The 21,467-nt window shown below is 53.4% G+C and overlaps 1 protein-coding gene across 3 annotated transcripts; it reads left to right on the top strand.

Moving 5' to 3' along the window:
- The first annotated feature begins 1,019 nt into the window (after positions 1–1,019).
- On the top strand, positions 1,020–21,410 carry NT5C1A (5'-nucleotidase, cytosolic IA). 3 transcript variants are annotated; one of them, XR_006713321.1, is made up of 7 exons: positions 1,020–1,327; positions 8,234–8,401; positions 8,864–8,993; positions 10,191–10,313; positions 12,216–12,400; positions 13,935–14,717; positions 18,632–21,410. XR_006713321.1 is itself a non-coding variant. In XM_045482289.1 (6 exons), exons 1-6 carry the CDS (start codon positions 1,202–1,204, stop codon positions 14,298–14,300), a joined length of 1,098 nt encoding a protein of 365 aa, XP_045338245.1. In that variant the 5' UTR covers positions 1,020–1,201; the 3' UTR covers positions 14,301–21,410. The 3 variants fall into 3 exon arrangements, 1 of the variants encoding a protein (XP_045338245.1); XR_006713320.1 differs by having other exon boundaries at positions 13,935–15,944; XM_045482289.1 differs by having other exon boundaries at positions 13,935–21,410.
- Positions 21,411–21,467: the final 57 nt, after the last annotated feature.

Genomic DNA, 21,467 nt, shown 5'->3' with positions numbered 1-21,467 from the left:
CTTTGATTATTTCCCCCTTCCTCCCACACAAGGTTTGGTTGGTTCCCCCCAGGACCTGGGAATATCCTTTTATTTTGTGCCCCCTTCCAGCCAGACACCCTCCAGGCTAAGCCAGTATGTTCTCCTCCTGCTCCCACACACCTGTGCTGACTTCTAGGCTCACACAGAGATGCCCCTTGTCTGCTTCCTGACCTGTGCCTTCGGATAGGTGGCACAAGTGGCTGCACCCTAGGCTCTGCACCAAGGGAAGACAGTGCTCTGGAACTCCAGGGTGGTGGTCCAATCGTCTTTGGTTCCCAAACTCCTTTTCTACTCTTCCTCCTTTCAGTCACTCCATACCCTGTGACTAACCACCCCAAGCTCTGCAGGTGGAACCTGTGAACCCGCGCCCTCTGCTGGCCCTCAAGGGGCCAGCAAGGACCTGGGTTCAGAGTCCCCGGGTGTCTCCTGTGCCTGAGTCCCCCGCCAGGCTGAGGGGACCTGGTCTTACCAGGGACTTTAAAGACCCTTTCGGCTTGGTTGAGAATAGCTGCCCAGCTGGGCCCTCTATTGTGTGCCCGGCTAGGAGCAGAGTCCTGCTCCTGGACGGAGCTGTCCATCCACCACCACCCCCTCTCCCTCCTCAGAATAGACTAGGGTCTAGGAGAAGGGGACGCCAATCGGATCCCCAGGGTCCTGGCACCAAAGGGGAAAGAGGCGGGTTAGCTTTTGGCGGGGTGGACGGGGGGCGGGGAGCGGGGAGGGTGGAATCTAGCTCTTCATTTTCTTCTTTGGGGATCACCATCCTGGGAAAAAAAGTTTGGAGGCCTCTCCTTTCTGGGTGCCCTTGAGCACCAGTGAAGAACACGATCCCCGAAATCCGGAATCCGCAGCAGCCCGCAAGCCCAGCTTTAGGGCCCCTCCCCCTGGGAGTCCCAGAGGCCAAACCCTCCCTAGTGCCCCCTCCCCGCCGCCATTCATTCCTGGACTCCGCTGCCACCCAGTACACATCCCGCAAAGAGCAACGCGAGGGCAGCGAGGAGGGCGAATTTAGCCACCCTCCCTCCGGCCCCCCGCCTCCCCGCGGGCTAGCGCGCGCACACTCCCCGCCGCGGCCCGCCCCCTTCTCACGCCCGGGACGCGCCTCCCTGCTGCAGCCCAGCCCCGCCAGCGCCGCGTCCCCGCCGCCGCCTGCTCCCGCCGGCCGGGTCGCAGCCGGATCATGGAACTCGGGGACCCCCGCGAGCCCCGCGAGCCCAGGCCAGGGTCAGAGACCGCGGCGGCCCCGCGATGGGAGGAAACCAAGACTTTCTACGACAACCTCGCGCCCAAGAAGAAACCCAAATCGGTAACATCAGGGCCTGGGTACGGAGGAGGGCTGGGGAAGGGTCACCGGGGGAGGGTCGTAAGCCCCCTAGAGAGGGGCCCGTGGCGGCCCTCCGGGAGGGGAGGCGGCTCCTCAGCACCAGAATGCGCCGGGCAGTTGGCGCTGGCTCCCGTTTATTTTGGGAGCTCCGCGCGGGTGTTGATGTTGTTGTTTTAACCGGCGCTCGGGTTCCACGCCAGGACCCCCTCCCCCATGCTGTCATCAGGGCCCAGCTCCTCTGACAGCGGGCGGCCAGGGGCGCGCGGACAGCAGCACTTGTTGGCAAAACGGGTCTGCGGCGCCTACCGAAGCGCCCCGGGCTCGGGTAACCTGACACTGGAAACCCGGCTCCTCGCTGTGCGCTCAGGTCCCTGCGATCTGGGCACCGGGCCCCGGACCCCAGCGCCTGCGTTCGGACTCTGGCTCAAGGCCCTGCGCCCTGGGCTCAGGGTGCTGCGCTGCCCGCGTCCTAAGCTGCACTGGGATCTTCGCTCTGTGTTCAGGGCTCCCGACGCTGGACTCCGCCGCACAGCTGCGGGCTCTGCTCCCATCGCAGTAGTCACCAACATCCCCGTGCCCCCCAAGGTGGTCCCAGCCCTCTGATACTCACACAGAGGAGAGAGCTCCTCTCCCCATAGGACAGATTCGCCTTGGCGTTGCTCATCCCTGCTTCCCAGATCTCACAGCTTGGGAAGGGGACTGAACGGAGGTTGGCCCAGAGGCATCCTCTAAACAGCACCTGCCTGACCTTAAAGCATCCTGCTGCTTCCCTCCGGCCTTCCCCAGGAGGCCCACCCTGTCAACAGTCATTTCCTGCAGCACCTCTAGGCCCTCCCTGCTCAGCAGTGGGGATTGAGAGATGAACTGGGTTGAGTCCCTGCCTCAGGAGCTCACAGTGCACTGAGGGAGACCCTGGACATAGTGAGAGCTCAGATAAAAGACCCTACAAGGTGCCTGGGATGGGGGGAGAGGGAGCATAGGAGAGCAAGTGACGGCCCACGAAGGAAGGCTTTGTAGAGGTGGTATCTGAGCTCACCTTAAAGCCTGAGTAGACAGCATTTCCCAAGCAGACAGGAAAACAGGACGGGCAAAAGGCTTGGGGATGTCTTTGAGTGGGAGAATGCAGGATCTTTGGGAGATACATCAGAGCGATGCCAGAGACCCACATGGGGCCTTGAGTGCCATATTAAGGAGCCTGGGTATTCAGTGGGTTAGGGGTTTTAAAACTAGGTTCCATTGGGGCCCCATGTTTCTGGGGGTCTGCTTATATGCAGATCAAATTTATTTTCATTTTCCTTCCAACTTCCTTTTAAACAATTAAAATGTGTAATAAATCTCAGTTCCCTCAAATGTGTTATGTGGACGTCTTAGCACCTTGGATACCACCAACATATTAACTTATGGTACAGGTTCTTTTTTTGTTTTTTCTTTTTTAGCAAAATTCAGAATAAAGCTTTCCCTGTGAACTGCTTAATAGAAGATTATCTTGAAATTGCTGGCAATTACTATTGCTGAGTATCTTGAGACTTGCAGTTTAAAACAATACAATTTTTTTTTTTTTTTTTTTTTTTTTTTTTTTTTTTTTTTTTTTTTTTTTTACCATTTGCAACTGCTTATTGGTGTGACTCAGGACTTTCTCAATACTGTGCAAAAACCAACAAACACAGAAACAAATAACTAGATGATGAAGCGTAAGTCTGCATTGGCAGCCTAACCCCCAGTTTCAAATTTATCACCTGTACAACTGTGCCGTTTCCATTGGTTGACATTATAATATATCATGTGCATGTAATACATTTGAATCAAATAGTAAATTAGTAAAATAAATTTATACTCATAAACTATAGTAATATCTGATTTACATATTGGGGTTCTGCCCAGGAGTTCATTGAAATAAAGTTTAATCTTCTTTTTAAAAAGTATGACAACGATTAGGGTGCTATTGCAGGATTTTTCAGCAAGAGATTAACTTGGTCCCATTTCATTTTAGCAAGATCATTCTGGGGCTGTGTGGGAGATGGCTGGGAAAGGGTGAGTCTGGCAGCAGGCAGACCAGTGAGGAGGCTGGTCCCTGCCTGAGGAGGAAGTTTGACTAATGTCATGGCATGGCCCAGGGGATGGAGACTGGGACTGGGGTCGTGTGTGGAGCTCACCAATGTATCTCCTCCGTGGAACCAGGGAGCTCAGGTCCAGTTGTCAGTCATGACCCCTGATGCCTCATGGTCCTCTGGGAGGCCAGGACCTGGCGGCCTCCCAGCCCCCCGCTCCTTCCTGTAGCAGCCTCCCCTCCCAAAGGCTATTTTGGGGGCTTTAGGCCTCCTGGGCCCCATTAGAGCTTATTCTCATTCCCGGGGGCTTGAGTGAAATATTTAAGCCCTGAAAGCCCATAGGAGCCCCTCTCCTCATGGGGTCAGAGAACTCCTCAGTCCAGACCTAGCTTGTCACTCTCTCTTCCAGCAGCTCTTCTCCCAGCATGACTTTTTAGAAATAACAGCTTTTGGCTACGTTCCTCTCTTGGGCCCAACAGGCAGAATCTTGTCAGTCTAAATGAGAGCTCCTCTGGCAGGCTGGGCAGGGCCGCCTTTCCTGCATTATCCCCCCTCACCGGCCCCCCAGCGCCCGCCCGTGGAAGGCAGAGAGAACTGGCAGGACTGTGGCTCCCTGGAGCCCAGTGTTCTCGGGCTGAATCCCTGGTCTGGGAGAAGGGTTGCTCTGACCCAATTCCTGGTCTGGAATCTGGACTTCCTTCTGCATTCTGGAGGAACTGTTCCCAGGTATGCCTGACAACACGTGAAGGGGTGGCCTTCCTCTGCAACCGGGTCCAGGGGCCTCTCCAAGTGCTTGGCTTCTCCCCAGCTCTGGTCAGCCCTTCACCTGTCCCTTCAGCTCTGCCTAAAGCCTGGAGAGGCCACTCTCTCTGTTTCTCTCACAGCGGTTCATGCCCTCCGGGCCCTAAGAACCTATCCCACTTGTACAGTGTCAAAGCAGATGGAGCTGGCAGAAGGGTCCTGCCCTGGGGACCTCCATTCTGAGGAGAAAGAGAGCCCTGCCCATAGGAACCTCCACCTTAGGGCATGGTGTTCCCTCATCATTTCTCTCAAATCTGTAAGGGGAAGTCTGTGTGGGCCAAGGGTCCCAAGGAAGTGGCTGACATGGAAGGGGTTGGGGTCATCTGGGAGCAATCAAGGAGGGGTTTATGGGGGGAGGTGCTGCTGTGTGGACAGAGGCCAAGTTAGACACCAGAGACTTGGGATCTTCCATACCTGGCTCTGCCTTGACTTTGCTGTGTGACCTAGAGTAATACTCTGCCCCTCTCTGAGTCTACTCCCCCATTTATAAGAGAAGAAAGGCAACTGGGATGTTTTTCCTGGGATGGGATGGGGTCTGAATAGCTCAGCCAGAGGGGACCCAGAATGCAGTAGTCTGGCAGGGACTGTGGGACAGCAAGTGAGGAGCGAGACCTTGGCTGGCTGCCTGGTTTGGAGCGGCTGACTTGGGAACCTGCCTGAAGGGGCTGAGAGGGCAGCTGGCTGTCTGTCCTTGAAGGGGTGATGGGCCTGTCCCTGGGGGCAGGAAGCCCAGGGGGTGGAGCAAGCTCAGGCCCTGTCCTGAAGCCCAGCAGGTTTCCTGGGTTTGTAAGAGTGGTCTCCCCACTCCCCCTATCCCACCCTCACCATCCCTGGCCAGGCCTCTATCACCGCTTTCCTGTTGGTCTTTTAACTTTACCTTTTTTCCTTGAAAGCTCACAGTTGCCAAGGAGATTGGGAGGTACCCAACCCATGATCAAGCGGTGCTTGGCAACTGGGAGAGGCACTTGGCTTGAGTCCCAGAGAAGAGGCACCTGTCTTGTCACTGCCTTTCCCTGGCCCTGCTGGCCACAGACACCATCTTGGTTGGGGTAAAAGTCAAATGCAAACCGAGGTTTACCACATGAGCTTGGGGAACTCTTTGGTCTTCTGTTACTACTTTGAGGTTTAGAGCTCCATTAGCCACTAGCCATTCATAGCCACTGAGATTTACATTGATTAAAACTCAATGCAATTAAAAATCCAGTTCCCCAGTCTCACTAGTCACATTTCAAGTTGCTCCGTAGCCACACGTATCCACACAGACAGCACTGAACGTGTCTATTATCACAGAAAGTTCTACTGGACAATGCTGTTCTAAAGGATGGCACAGATCTCTGCCTTGGGGGTAGATCATAAGCTCCATGGGAGCGAGGATCATGCCTGTATTGTTTCCTGCCATGTCTCCAGCATGGTGCCTGTCACATGGTAATCGCTCAATGTTGTCAACTGATTGGGACCCAGGCTTGACTCCAGAGGGAAGCAATGGGGTTGAGCGCATGGCCCACAGTGCTGGCAGCAGCAGGTCAGAATTTGAGGCCCATTTATGAGTGTTACTCCCACCCTGCACCTGTGTTTCCTCATCTATAAAGTGGGAATCAGTTCTAGGAATGCTCAGGCCACACAGATGTGCTGCACCCACAGGCAAGCACCCACATTCTGATCCTCCCCGCGGATTATGAAGGGTCCAGCTGCTGTCTGTGGTGGCGCCCCTTTCCCCATTCCACTGCAGGTGGTGAGGGAGCTCTGAGGCCCTCCCAGGCCCCGACAGAGGCCTTCTAGCACCTGCCCCCTCTTCTGGGCTCATCTCCACCCACACCTGCCCTGGTCTCTGCTCACCTTTGTGAATGCACTGTGCACGTGTTCACCTCCTATGCCTCCCTTCACCTGACTCCTCCTTCCGGGCTCCATGCAAATACCTCCTCTCCTGTGGCAGCCTACTGTGAACCCCTGTCATCAAAACTCTGCTTTCACCTGTGTTCTATTACTCATTCTAACCCCCTTTTGTGTCTCTGTTTACCTGCTTTTCTTCCCTACTAGCCCGTGACTCTGAGGGTAGGAGCCAAGTCACTACCAGGGCCACTCCCAGGCAGAGCCCAGGGTCCTGGCACAAAGGACCAGTTAATGGTTGTAAAATTTGCATCAACCAAAAAGTATTCTCTGAGCACCTACCATATGTCAAGCAATCTGAGCAGATCGAGGTACTGCGCTGGAATGTCCAGCTCGCATTAAGTTTGTCGTGGCAAATACTGTTTCTCGTTGAAACAGATTACTTGAGCATTGCAAATTTACCGAGCACCTGCTGTGTGCTAGGCACAGTTTTAAGCACTCTAGATACAGTAAATAAACAAGATAGTCCTGGTTCTTGCTCTCTCAGAATTTAAGCATGGTTCCTGCTTCCTCCCCAGATCTGTCTAGAAATGGAAATCGTTAAATGAAGGCTGCACTAAATTTGATTAAAAAAGGAAATCTATGGGAGGGGTAGCAAGCCCAGGACTAGGAGCAAGGAGTGACTTCCTGCAGGCAACATGCAGTTTGAGATCTGCAGGCTGGGTAGAAATTGGCCACATGGAGGGGCGCCTGGGTGGTTCAGTAGGTTAAGCATTTGACTTTGGCTGAGGTCATGATCGCTTGGTTTGTGTGTCAGGCTCTGTGCTGACAGCTTGGAGCCTGGAGCCTGCTTTGGATTCTGTGTCTCCCTCTCTCTGCCCCTCCCCCTCTCATGTTCTCTCTCTCTCTCTCTCTCTCTCTCTCAAAAATAAATAAACACTAAAAAAGAAGTTAGCTAGATGGAGTCAAGGAAAGAGCAGATCAGGCAGAGGGGACATCACATGCAAAGGCTCAGAGACAGACAGAAGGGTATGTTCGGACATGAGAAAGGTCAGACTGAACAAAGTAGGATAACAGGAAGGTGACAGTGGAGAGAGATAGGGGTCTGTCTCAAAGGGCTTTCTACTCCATACTCAAGGCTATGGAACAGAACTTAAGAAGAGTGGGATGGGGCGCCTGGGTGGCGCAGTCGGTTAAGCGTCCGACTTCAGCCAGGTCACGATCTCGCAGTCCGGGAGTTCGAGCCCCGCGTCAGGCTCTGGGCTGATGGCTCGGAGCCTGGAGCCTGTTTCCGATTCTGTGTCTCCCTCTCTCTCTGCCCCTCCCCCGTTCATGCTCTGTCTCTCTCTGTCCCAAAAATAAATAAACGTTGAAAAAAAAAAAAAAAAGAAGAGTGGGTATCACTGAAAGGGGGAGGGGCATCATCAGATGTGAACTTGAGAAACATCCCCTGACAACAATATGGATGACCTGGGGTGGGAGATGGTGATGGGCTCGACTTTGGCAGGGAAGACGCAAAGAAGTAGATGGATTCTATACAGTTGACGGGTTTTAGTGATTGATTAATTGATTGATTGATTGGTGGGGGAGGGGGAATTGAGGAACAGGGAGGAGCTGAGGTTGACATCTCAGCTCTGACCTTAGTGTTGAGTCCATGGTGGTGCTGAGAATGAGATGAGGAGGTGGGTGGGGGATCAGGTTTGGAGGTGCAAGGGGTGGTGGGAATTCAGCTTTGGGCACGTTGAGTTTGAGTGTCTGTTGGTCAACTGGGCAGTTAGATGTAGAAGTCTGGAGCTCGGGAGAAAGATCCGGGCTGGAGATAAATTTTCTTATGTAACTGCTACGTTTCTGGGCACCATTTCTTCCTAAGGGGCATATAGCTCTCATTTGGTAATGGAACCCATCAGGAGACCATCTTGGGCATCAATACTCTGGCTACATACACTGTATTCATTTTTCCGTTGTGTCCAGATAGCTGACTAGATTGCAGACTGCCCGAGGGCATATCCCTCCCACCAGATCATGCTCCTTGGTGGGGAGCCACCATCTCCCTCAGTTCCTGGCTGGGTCCCGCATGGAGGGGGTCCTGAGAGGCTTCTTAGGGCAGAGACGGGGCCTGGGTCTTCTCCCTGTCCCCAGTACCCAGGGAAGCTGGCATGTGCGACCTGCCTCAGGGAGTGTGAGTAACAGCCCTCCTCCTGCACCTGCACAGCCCAAGCCTCAGAATGCCGTCACCATTGCTGTGTCCTCCCGAGCCTTGTTCCGCATGGACGAGGAGCAGCGCATCTACACGGAGCAGGGCGTGGAGGAGTATGTGCGCTACCAGCTGGAACATGAGAACGAGCCCTTCAGCCCCGGGCCGGCCTTCCCCTTCGTGAAGGTGGGTGCCACGTAGTGCTTTTGTGGGGATCAGAAAAAGCACTCCTAGGTGTTTGAGTAAGGAAAGCCACCCCCCCCCCCCCACCACCCCCGGGCAGATGCCAGCCCACGGGAACTTGGCTTGGCAAGGGGACAGAGCCATTGTGGGAAGAAGCCTCCCCATCCTCTGCGCTAATGTAGCCCCGCTCCAGGTAACTAGCTTGGTGAGTGGAAATGGACTGGATTTCAGCCTCCACTCACCCTTTTAGTGAGGCGCCCCTGTGCAGCCATCAACCAGCATGATGTGAGGTTAGGATGAGACAGTCCAAGTCCACTGTTCTCACCCCTGGCCAGTCCCTGACCTCCCCTCTCCCACTCTCCCACCATTAGATCCCAGCTGACCCCCCTCCTCCCCAGCCCTGGCTACCAACTCCAGATATCAGTCCCTGGGGCTCTGAGCAAGAGGGTCCTCTCTCCCATCCAGGCTCTGGAGGCTGTGAACAGGCGGCTGCGGGAGCTGTACCCCGATAGTGAGGACATCTTTGACATTGTCCTCGTGACCAACAACCACGCTCAAGTGGGCGTCCGTCTCATCAACAGTATCAACCACTACGGTGAGCATCAGGGGCTTGGCCATGGGACACCCTTACTAGAGGCTTGGGGATAGGGCCACACTTCTGCAGGAGGGAGGTGATACCAACTGGAACCTGAGCCCAGGGGTATGCTGGTAAGCTGGGTCTTTAAGAAAACAAAACAAACAAACAAAAACTCTGATTGCCATCTTAGGGCATAAATATTCCCACCATGGCTGATTTCAAGTTGTCAACAGTTGAACAATCTAACTGGCTCAAAAAAAAAAAAAAAAAAAAAATCCCTGAATGCTTAACATTAGGCTCTCGCAAGCTGGTACAAGCCAGCTCCGGTACACCACTGCACAGGCCATCCTGCCTATGCATTGGGCAGGGCACTTGCTGCCTCCGTGCCTCAGTTTCTCTGTCTGCAGTGGGGCTCACAGGCCTCACAAGGCTGCTAGGTGAAGTAGGTGCAGTTGTCAGAGAGAAGGGACTTTGTGTCTTAGTCCAAACTCTTGATTGGAAGTAATAGATCCTCCAGAGCTAGCTTTATAAGTTTACAAGTTCTTGTTTTAAGCAACCAACAGAACTTCGGTGGCATTTTTAAAATCCTAACTTCAAATCGCTGGGAGCAATGATATTCAAAATATTTAAGTGCCCTAGGACGTAAGCACCTAGTAAACAGGAGACACCATCTACAGTACTGGAGCATGGCCTTCAAGGGCCCCTGCTGCACCAGGCATTAGCCCTTCCATTGTGGATTGTCCCTCATGGGGGCTAGGGTAGCGATGGAATTACTCAGTGGGCTCAGACAGCCTCTTAACCAACCACCAAATCTTTTACAGCCTCCGCACACAGGGGCAGGGAGTCACTATCAGCCCAGGCTTGGAGAGGATCTGATTGGCCCAGCTTGGGTCAGGTGTCTGCCCCTATCCAATCAGCTATGGCCAGGAGGGCCAGGCTTGGCTGGGGACCCACCTTTTGTAGTACTGTGACTACCTGGCAAGAAGATATTACCCTGAGCCAGGCAGTCACTCCTGGTTGCCCATCCATGTTACATGAATGAAGGATGGAGGGGCTCAGAGAAAAGGAATGGTGACGTAAAATCACTCAGAGAATCCCTCTGCTGCCCCACCACCACTCAGAACCCATATGGCACCCACTGGACACCAAGGGACCACTCTGAGGCCCTGAGGGTTGACTCGGGCCTCACCTGGGTATTCTCTACCTCCTCCCCAGACCTGTTCGTTGAGCGGTTCTGCATGACAGGTGGGAATAGCCCCATCTGCTACCTCAAGGCCTATCACACCAACCTCTACCTGTCAGCTGATGCGGAAAAAGTGCGGGAAGCCATTGATGAAGGTGAGTCAAACTGGGAAGGGAGAATATGGGGGAGTCTGACAGAGGGGTTTCGGGGGGTGCGGGGCCTGGTCCTAAAGCTCTGAGCAGGTGCTAAGGGTTACCATGGTAACTGGAAAGGAAGTACCTTCCTTAATTCCTATGACCTGTACTCCCTTCTAAGAACCCTCCGGGTCAGTAGTTCTGATTCCTGTGTGACCATGAGCAGCCTCCGCCCCTCGCAGGGCCAGTGGGGAAGAAGGTCAGTATCTAGAACATCCTGAGCACTGTGGTCTGGGAAATGGCTGGCATTGCAGCAGCTGGCCTGGCCGTGCCGAGGTGAAGTTAGGAGACACAGCTGCAAGTACTGACGAAGAGAATTTCCCAGAGTCCATGTGTCTCTCTCAAGTGGCAGTTTGGGGTGACATCCACAGTCTCGGCCCTCCTGACAGGGTGCATATCCCCCTTGCTCGTGGAAGAAAACGGGCCCACAGGGGAGGAAGGACTGTCCCCCTGCCTGAGATGGCTCCTCAGGCTGAACACTACTGGTGGGTTTCTCTATCAACCAACAATATATCCACTTTCCTCTTCTTTCATGCTGTCTCCTGCCTAGAAGCCTGGCCTCTTTCCCACTGATGCCTCACTCTTTTGAGTTGCTTTGGGCTCCAAGAGGCTTTCTTTAACCAGAAACCGGAAGTGATTTCCCTAGGCAGATGTCACACCCTCTGGTTGGGGCCTTGGCACTGGCCTGCATGTGTGTCTCTATATGTCTGTAATTTGAGCTCAGGCTAGCAAGCAGGGGATGGTCAGGAGGGAGGCCCTGCCCAGAGTCGGGTGGTCCTGGTTCATCTTGGCTCCAGTGTTGCAGGTGCTGAGAAGGTGCCTGGCCTGATGCCCAGGACCTGGTCTTACTTAGAGCATCCTCAGGCTGCTGAAGGGAGCCTGGCACTGCTCTCTCCTCGCAGAGCTCTGCCCTAGTCCAGCCTCTGTGAGCCTAGATTCCCAAGAGCAGGGCTGAAGCAGCCTTTGGAGAGATGGCAGCTAGAGAACAGATCCCCAGGCCTCCAGCCTCTTAGCGCTGGCTCTCTGCTGTCCAGTGCTGCTCTGGTCTGGGGCCAGGGCTCCCACAGGCATCCCTGACCCCTGGAGAAGCCCAGGCTTGCAGAGATTCTATGTACACAGTCACATAGCATTGGGACTGCCCTTGATGGTCACCCATGTTGCTTTAAGGAGGCCTGAGTGGGGCATACCTGGTGGTCACTGTGGCAGTGGACTGGGGGTGCCTATAGGCTTCAGCCTGGAATCTCAGCTCCAGACAGAGCTCAAACACCCTTAACTCTACCTTGGTCCAGAGAAGGTGAGAGACTTTGCCAGAATCAACAGGAGAGGGTAACTGAGGCCAAGCCCAGGTTAGGGCTCCTTCCCAGCCCCTAGCGAGTCAACATCAGGTGCCTGTAAGTAGCTCCTAGAAGGACAAAAGTGACCTGGGGGGCCCTTCCTTCCAGCCAGGACTGACATTTAGCTGGTCCATACCAGCATGTCCTTACTAGATATTAAAGAACTGAAATTTCTCCCTACTGATTGATAAACAGCTGCTTCCCTGTGTTCTCTGAATGACCCCTATTTCCTGCTGCCCCCACCCCAGACCTTCCCACACAGCAGCAACTAAAAGGAAACCCTGACCTGGGCCAGCATCCTCAAAGTCCTACTCAGAGCAAAAGCCACTGTCCATTTTTATTGGCCAGTTTTTAAATATTCTGAAAATGAGCCCTCATTAGCCTTGCTCTGAGTCTTGGGTGAGGCCAGTGGGACATGAACAGCCTGAGATAGCAGTCTCCTGGCCCCAGGCAGCTGAGGCAGGTGTCAGGGCACCCTCCCCCCCATTACCTAGATGAAAGCAGACAACGCTTGCCTCTCTCTGCCCAGGGATTGCAGCCGCCACCATCTTCAGCCCCAGCAGGGACGTGGCTGTATCCCAGAGTCAGCTGCGCGTGGCCTTCGATGGGGATGCTGTGCTCTTCTCCGATGAGTCGGAGCGCATCGTCAAGGCCCATGGGCTGGACAGGTTCTTCGAGCATGAGAAGGCCCACGAGAACAAACCTTTGGCTCAGGTGCTCCACACACTCCCCAGAACCCCTGAGAGGGGCAAGGAGGGTCCCCAGAACTTGCCCTTGGCTGGAACTTTGAGCCCAGAACCAAACCCCAAGCTCAGCCCAGAATCCAACTGGGTCCCCTCAACCAGGCCTCCAGCCCTCATCCCTCTCACCTGACCCCTGGCTCCCCTCAATGAACCCCATCTACCTCAGTGCAATCCCACCCCCCTTTTGAAGCCCCCGTTCTCTAAGTTCCCCTGCCCTCTCCGAAGCTTCCCTCCTCTCTTCAAAGGCCTCGCCCTCTCCCCAGAGCTGCCATCTTCTCTCTGGAGCCTTTGTTCCTTCTCTGAAATTCCCTCACCCCTCTGAGTAGTCTCCCAGGTCCTCAGGAAGCTCCCATTTACCTCACTGGAGAAAAGGAAAAGCTGGACGGCTCCTCAGGGGGCAGGAGATCTAGATGAGGGTGGGGTCTGCAGCAGCCTACCTGCTTTGGGCCACACCAGCCCTCCCACCTCCTGCCATCTATCCCTTGGCCGGGAGGCTCAGGGGCCCTCCCATGGCTTGGAGTCTCCCTGAGACTGTGCCCTGGAGCCTGTGAAAACGCCCTGGGGTTAGAGGTGTTGGGATTCTCAGACCCCCTGGGAGCTCCTATTTGCGCTTTAAACAAAAATCTTGTTACTCAATAATCCCAGAACCTCTTTCTCCAGAGCTCAGCAGGCTTTCTGTAGTTGTGGCCCCCGGATTGTCATCCAACTTGCATTCTTTTGGGATTCCTCTGAAATCCCCGGGAATCCAGGGCAGGACAGTTTTACCATTAAGTGGTAGGCAGGGTCCCAGGAGAACACTGCTTGCCAGTGACCCCTGTTTCACTGTCTCACCCAGCCAGTGAGGGGTCTCCAAGATTAGAAGCCCACAGGCCCTCATCTCCAGCTGCTGTTGCGATTTCCCTCTTCATCAGCATCTGGTTCTTTATTCACACATCCTCATTAAGCTTTGTTGTTCTAGGCACAGTAGAGAGTAAATCCTTTCCCTGACCCTAGAGAGCTGGAACACGACACCCTGAGCCACCTGTGCCCAATGGGTAGGGTCGATATTCAGCAGGTACCCATTGGTCTGTCTGTCCCAGTTATTTGCAGCTGGAGTCCATTCTGACTGGAGGGTGCCCATGCCATAGTTACTAAATATTTTTAATATCCTCCCTGCTGATGAGCACAGAAGGCCACACTTACACAGCTGCAGGACAGACACCCATGTACCTGGTGGGCACATGGATGGACATACAGAGTAACAGTTGCTCTGGTATGGTTATTCTGGCACAGACATCCCCAATCACAGCAGTGTGGAGACCAGACCAGTATAGGTACCTACAGTCCCCTTGATGCACACAGTGGCCCTAGCAGGCATAGAAGTGGGAGATTTGGGGATCCCGAGAAGCTTTCTTGTCCCAAACAACAAGACACTCACTCCTTTAGGAAGGAGCCCAGCTGGAGGGGGGAGGGGGCAAATGTTTGGGAGACGGACGAGCTCACAGTGTTCCCTTGCCTTCTTGTAGGGCCCCTTGAAGGGCTTTCTAGAGGCACTGGGTAGGCTGCAGAAGAAGTTCTACTCCAAGGGCCTGCGGCTGGAGTGTCCAATCCGCACCTACTTGGTGACGGCACGCAGCGCGGCCAGTTCTGGGGCCCGGGCTCTCAAGACCCTGCGCAGCTGGGGCCTGGAGACAGACGAAGCCCTGTTCCTTGCGGGAGCGCCCAAGGGCCCCCTCCTTGAGAAGATCCGCCCACACATCTTCTTTGACGACCAGATGTTCCATGTGGCTGGGGCTCAGGAGATGGGCACAGTGGCCGCCCATGTGCCTTACGGCGTGGCACAGACACCCCAGCAGGCTGCACCTGCGAAGCAGGCCCCGTCTGCACAGTAGCTGAGCCGCCAGCTCCAGGCACAGCCCCCTGTCATATACTTCACCATGTCGTCCAGTGGACCCTTCTAGTTCCTCACCACTCTGTCCTACACGACTGCTCCCATCCCCACGAGTGAGGGACTGGTGGGGAATTATGCGGACTGAGCCAGAATTCTCACCAGCCCCTCTTTCTGGCAAACACTGTGCCATGATTCTGGCAAGGAGAGGAAGACTGCAGAGTAGCTGGGTTGCAGAGAAAGTTGAGGGAACGAGGGCAGCAGGTCAGAGGAGCCAGGGTGGGGCCTGGTCAGAGGAGCCAGGTAAGAAGGGAAGGGGCCTGGGATGAAAACCAGCTCAGTGGGATGCAAGGAACATGGCTTTGAGAGAGAAGGCATCTGGCTTCTAAGCTCCGTCCTGGCATTAGCTGTCTGACTTCGGGTAAGTCCCTCCCTTTCATGGCCCTCAGTTCCCCCATCTTGTAGGTGGTTTTCAAAGTCTCCTTCAGCTCAAGAAGCTTGGTTTAATAAGATTGCCCTGTGATAGGGCCGCTGCTAGTCCGTATGGTACATTTGTTCAGTTAGAGAAGACCACTGTCTCTAGAATGAATTTCAAAAAGACGGCCCTTCCTGGGGGCTGGCCCAGACCCACACTGGGGTCCTTGCCTTGATCGGTAGCATGTAGCCTGTTTTTCAGCCCCCACTGGCTCCTCAGGCCAGGGGCCTTTGTCAGATGGGCAAAATGCACAATTGTCTGCCGCAACCCTACCTCTAATGCCACACGTTTGGAAACCACTGGACAAGATGACCCATCTGCTCCCTGTGATCCTCTACTCTGAGTCATGCACCAGGGGTCAGTTGCCAGGGGCAGGGTTTGCGGAAGGAGAGAGGAGCCAATTTAACCTGCGCACAAGCTCTCCTTCCACCAGCAGGGGGCACTGCAAGCTCCCCCAGGGAGGAGCGGTGGTGGCAGCCTGCCCAGTGCTCCCTTTGCTTTTGCTTTCAGCCAAATTTCCTTTTGTTCCTGCCTCCCAACCCCCTCAGCTCAGCCCCCCCTCCTCCCTCAATGATGGCATCCTGCTGTGCTGCCAAGCAGCTCCGCCAGTGGGGGAAGAGGTGGGGTTTTGGGTTCACTGTTGTGGACCCAAATGCAGAGGAAGAAAGCTCAGGGGCTAGTCCTGCCTGCGTGGGAGGGAAGGCCCACCCCGGGTGACGTGGGAAGGTCGGATCTGAGACAGTGACCAGCTAGAGAGCAAGGAGCTGAAGTGTGTGCATTAGCAAGATTCTCCAGCTATGGGACTGCGAGCAGAAGTACTGAGCTCTCTGTCACTGGGATGCTGTGCAAGGGACTCCAGGATGAAGTGACCTCCCCCTGCAGTGCCCCAGTGGATCCTCCACCCTTGCAGGAGCCTCTGCAGCCCCTTTGTCACCACTTCCCGCGGAGAACTCTCACTCCTTGATGAGTCAGCCTCCTCCTTTGCAGACGAGCCTGGCTCTCGCTATGAAGGGAGGGTGGGGACACTGAGAACTTGTCCCTCAGGAAGACCCAGAAAGGGTGAGCAGCTGTCTGTGTGAGCGACTGATGGCCTGGCTCCGAGAAGAGTCCCAGCGTGAGCAAGCACTCCGTGAAGCAAGCCACAGGAACCATGATAGGGACAGGAGCCTGGAGGTGTGTGCAGGAGGGTTGGACGGCTTATGAGGGCGGGAAAACGGGATGAAGGGCCACGTGGGGCCTGACCTTCTGACCTTTGTCATTTTGAGGACTTGGCTCAGAGTCCGAATGGGTAATGGTTCTGGGCAGTGTAGGGCAGGGTAGTAGTTGCAGAAAGATAATCCAGGATGGAGAAAAAAGTGGGAAGACAGAGGTGGTTCTTAAAATGTGCAACAGTTGGGGCCAGAAGAGAAGTGCTGGGTCTGATTTTCACTCTGTGTTGGGGGCTGCAGGGGAACTGGGGGGTGGGGGGTAGGTCTAGACCTTGCTAAGTGCTTGGGGCAGACCCCGCCAATGACTGCCTTATCACAGGAGGGGCAGGATTCTTCCGGCCAACAGAGGACGCCTCAGGGCAGAGGGTCTGGTTTTTGAGCTCCTCCCTCTGCTCCAAGCCCAGAGATAGTGAGACCTAAGAACAGCCTGCAGGAAAGACAGTGAGAGAGGGAGTTATCTTTGATCTTGACTAGACCACTAAAGGGCCTCTGTCCTCCCCCCATCAGAATCACCCCCTTGGATGAGCCTCTAGGGCTCACAGAGCCAGCCACAGCCATAAGCAGCCTGCAAAGCTGGGCACAGCCGAGGTTCATGGAATAGTATCAGGCTGGATGACCAGGGCAGACATGTATATTAGGTAGCAGATGGCGCCTAATTAAGATAAACCCCAGGGCTTCTGGGAACCAAGAGGTCCTGCTTCCAGAACCTAGTGATAAACAGCCCTGATTCTTCTAAGTCTCTCAGGAAGCAGAAAAATATGATGCTGGAAGCAGAAAGATAAGGTGTAGTAAAAGTCGTGATTTCACTGGAGCCACCAGTAATAGACATGGATAGCCCTGGGCAGTGAGCAACACTGGGGTCCAATTCTATTATTAAAACCCTAAATGAGCATCTCAGGCCTGGAAAACAGCCTTCAGTGGCTACAGTCAAAGGCCAGAATCCTGGAGGCAGGCGAGGCAGCAGCCAGACACACGTTCTGATTGTTTCCAGTGGCGAGGAGGAGCTCCGGGGCAAGGAACATCCTTGATTGTCTCACCAGGCAAATTAAAAAGACAGCTGAGCACCAAAGCCCCCACTGGACTGCAGCACTGGGGCAGAGGGGCCACAGTTCCCGAAATGCTGGACCCCTGTAAGCCAACAGTCCCGCTCCCTGACAAGTCCTGTGGAACACTTCCCAGGAAGTGCTTGCCAACATAAGTCCCAGACCCAGTGGAAACTGCCACTGAACAGAACAACAAGCCCTGTTCTATGCACTGAGGCTGTTAAGATCAATGCAGAACTCCTCCCTCCTTTTCCTGAGTGCCCAATCAGAATGGTGGGGATGGTGGCAGAAAATGCCAGAAGAAATCAAACCAGCAAGAAGTTCAAACCCGCGGCGGATCTGGCATTACAATGATATTCAACTGGTGTAACTGGTGTACACCAGTACACCAAACTGGTGATAAAGGTATTGAAATACCTCCATAACAGTTAGTAAATAGCACTAGCCCGAGCCCGAGTGACCTTCCATGGCCTCAGCTGCCCTGGCCATCTTCCACTGTGACAACGCCATCTTCCCACAGTTCAGCCAGAGGGGCGTCCAGGAGGCTGCACCAGCACGATGGCCATCATCCACTCGACTTAGAGACAGTAACCTGCCCAAAGTCACGCAGCTAGTAAGTGGCCGCACTGGTCCTCAAGCGCATGTCTGTTTATTGGGACCCAGGCTTTTAGCCATTCTGCCATCCAGCCCAGACAGCATAGAGGTGGCCAGAGAAGCTTCATGACAAAGTGGGTACATGTTTGTTGCAGTTTCCTAAATAGCTAAGAGGGATTTAAATTAGAGCCAAACGTTTGTAGAACTCCTGAAGCACTTCCAGACATCCCCACCGCCTCCCCCCCCCCCCCCCCCCACCGCCGCCCTTCCCTGGAACCCAGCTTGAAGACCTTTGTATTGGGCTAATGCAGGGTTTGGCAAATTATGGGCCACACCTAGCTCACCACCTATTCTTGTAAAGAAACTTCTATTGGAACACAGCCATGCCCGTTGGTTCACATGTCTATGGCTGCGTTTGCACACAACAGCAGAGTTGACTTCTTTCAACAGAGAACAAGGAGCTGAAAATATTTATCTGACCCTGGGCTAAGGCAAACATCTCCAGTCTGCCCCATACTGGGAGAGACCAGCTCACATCCACCTAAGCAGTGGAGTTAGATGCTGGTTTTACTGCCAGAAAGGGATCATGGGGGTGGGGGTTCCATGCCCATCAATGAGCATCATTAGGGTTGCAAAAAATTTCAGGCCCCACCCAGCTAAGTGCCTTGACGTTGACTGCAACCGACTCTTGGCATTTGAGGATTTTAGATTTCAAGTTTTGACTATTTTCAAGTGACCCATGGCCTGTTGTAATTTGAAATGTTGTTGATGCGCAAATTTGACTTGAACGTGCCCTCCTAAACGGACGGGTGAGGAGCAGGGAGCGGGACCCCTGGCGAGGGCTGAGCCCAGATGGCTGTCCAACACCTGACCAACATGGCTTTGTAAGTTTGTCATTGCCCTCATGGGGCCTCTCGGGAAGTGACAAGTGCTGGTAGATGGATGGGTTTCGCTAAATATTAGTGTTGGATAAAGCAAAGTGCCCAATGTTGACTTCAGCACTCTGATCTGACAGGTCATTTGCAAGCTTTCTGTGGAAGCAAGAACAAGTTCTTCATGAAGAGTTTCAGTGAGGGCTTTAGCTGGCGCAGATGTTACTGATCAAGCAAGAGATAAAACTCCAGCAAAAGTCAGAGCGGCAATTGTCTTGTGCTATGCGGGTGTGAGCGACAAACACACATACCCTCGCGGTGGAATTGTGCATCATGAGAAATCTAGGACCCTGCAGGTTTAGGAAATTACCACGGTTGCAGAATCCACTGCAAGAATGGCAAGTGTGGAAGTGGTCCCACCTGTAGACATCACTGTTCCATCATGATACTCTTCTCCCATATGCCCAGACTTGGCCTCAGAAGGCTTCTCAACCCAGCCTTCCAGGCGGCCCCTACCAGTGAGTTAGAGTTGGCATGAAAGATGAAACCCTATTTTGACATCCCTGTTGGTGTTGGGCATTGCTTTCCAGAGGGCATTCAAGGCCCTGAATGTTCATTCTCTGATGCCGTGGTACAACTCAGGACGCCGGGGTCTCACCCCACTAGGGCAGAACACAAGGAGGAGGGGGGATGGCATCCTGGGGCTGGTGGCTTCCCTGGATCCCGTGCCTGGGAAACTACTGGGTTTCACCATTTTGAGGCAAAGTACAATACCCCGTCCCGCCAGAAGATGGCACTACAGGCCAGAGTTGGTGGTTTTATTCAGGGGTTGATTTTTCTCTCCTGTGTTAGTTGGTGCTGTGCTAGATTCCTGCAGGAAAGGACTGAAAATTTCCTGTGTGACAAGCTGATTGCTCTTACCAGCAACCACTGTGATTGTGTGTTTGGACACATTCATCTGAGTGTGTACAACAGGATAAAAACTGCATGTATGTTTGTTTATGTGAGCGTGTAATGGGTCAGATATATCTGCTGACAACTGTGTGTGTGTGTGTGTGTGTGTGTGTGTGTGTGTGTGTGGACAGTGGACAGGATGGTTATCTCTGTTAACTAAGGATCCTGGGCCCCCTATACTATGGCCAGCCCTGTTTCCTGGGACTGCTTCTGGCCATTCCCATCATCTCATGGGCATTTGCACATGTGCAGCATGGGGGCCACTTATCTTTCTTGCCAGCTTCCAGACTCTGGCCAACAAGATCTTGACTTATAATCCTCTACCTCCCAGTCCTACACCCTGCAGTCTTGGGAAAGAAGTGATAGAATCTGTGCTAGGACACCCCTTTGGACTGCATTTGCCTCACCATTTCCACTTATTTCTTTTCTCCCCCTAATAGTCCCAGGGTTAACACGTACAGTTGGGCAGATTGTATACTGCACGAATCCAGATGGTGTCATTCACACTATGACATGAGTGGAGCTTTCTTAACACCTGCAAAACCTGCTAACCTCACGCAACTGTCCTGGTCATCTCATGGTCATGGCCAGAAAAGCTACCTTCTTCCCTGCTCCCCTGGCCCAGCCCGATCTAGGCTGGGATTCCTTTCTCTGCTTGGGTGTTCTAGTCTGGCCCAGAAATGACTAACTCTTGGCCTTGATCAGGAAGTATCTCCCCAAAGCCTTTGGGATTGAATTTATGAAAGTGAAATATGGCTGGCAACTTTTCAGTTATTCATCTTCTTAGGATTAGAGGTCCCTGTAAGACAAATGAAAGTTCTACAGACTGGGGTTACTGCCTCCCATACTCCTGGATTGTGGGTGAAAATGCCTCCGTGGGTCCACTGTTAAGATGGGCCCACCATGGAATTAGGATAAAGGCCTCAAGGCTAAGCTTGTAGCTTCCACCAGGTAGAAAATCATGAGGTCACCACGGACTGGATGTCTGGGCCTGGTCACAAGGGCCTCCACGGACCAGGCAGGAAACATAAGTGAGAGAAGAGAGGCAGAGTCTTTAGTGAAAGGAAGCATGCATATGCTGTTGTCTGACACGGTTTCTGCCACATGGGAATGTGTGCTGGTGTGGCCAGATATCCCCACCCCATTTTTCAAGAGAAGCTAAAAATCTGGACTTTTAAATGTTGGCAACTCTTTTGAGTTTGGAAAGCACTGCACAGGCCAAACAAAACACATCCTGCAGGCTCAAGCCAGCCCTGGAGTCGCCTGTCTGCACCTTCTGGCCCAGGCCCAGTGAACTGGGTTCTTCAGAACCGACTAACTGAGCATGTAAGGGTATTTCACTCAGGCTCCCAGAGTTTAGGATCTTTAAGAGACCTCAGAGATAACCTAGTTCATCCCTGTGTGTTTTAAACTGTGTGCATATCAAGTACTTTATTAGCATGTGTATCTTTAGCTTCTGGTTTCCACTTAAAAAGCATCTCAGTCCCCTTCCCCCCCTCAATATAGAACAAGATTTAAAGTGAAGCCTTATACATAGTATGCTTGTATCTACCTGACTGAAGCCCTATTTATATCTTTATAGGTCTATTTATATCTTTGGCAAACATGGGCTGCCCTGGTCTTCCTTACAACCTAACCTCCTTGGGTTGTTTTTTATGGTAAATCTCCTAAGTGCCTCCTTGTTTAACGAGCATGCGCTTCGTTATCTATGTGAGTTCCCTTGTCTGAGGAGGGGGTGAGACAGCTCGTTCGTTTTCAGCTCAGCCCCTCTATGGTCTGCCATCAGCCCTCCCCGGGCCCCAGCTCTGTGGGGCTCACAGCATTTACCCAGTCACGTGATACAGGGTGCTGTGTGCTTGTCAGTGTGGATCCCTCTCATTCCTCATGCTGGTCCTATACCTGAATTTTACAACATGAGCTCCTGCCTCATAAAAGCCATTCAAATAAATAGATGACTTTTAAAATAAATTTCTACTGTCTTCTTTTCCTTCGTCACAATTATATTTACTAACTGGTCCTCTCAAG

This window comes from Leopardus geoffroyi, chromosome C1 (assembly GCF_018350155.1).
Source record: "Leopardus geoffroyi isolate Oge1 chromosome C1, O.geoffroyi_Oge1_pat1.0, whole genome shotgun sequence".
In the NCBI taxonomy this organism is placed as follows: Eukaryota; Metazoa; Chordata; class Mammalia; order Carnivora; family Felidae; genus Leopardus; species Leopardus geoffroyi.
Note: the sequence above shows the minus strand (reverse complement) of the source record. Positions and strands in the feature narration are given on the sequence as shown.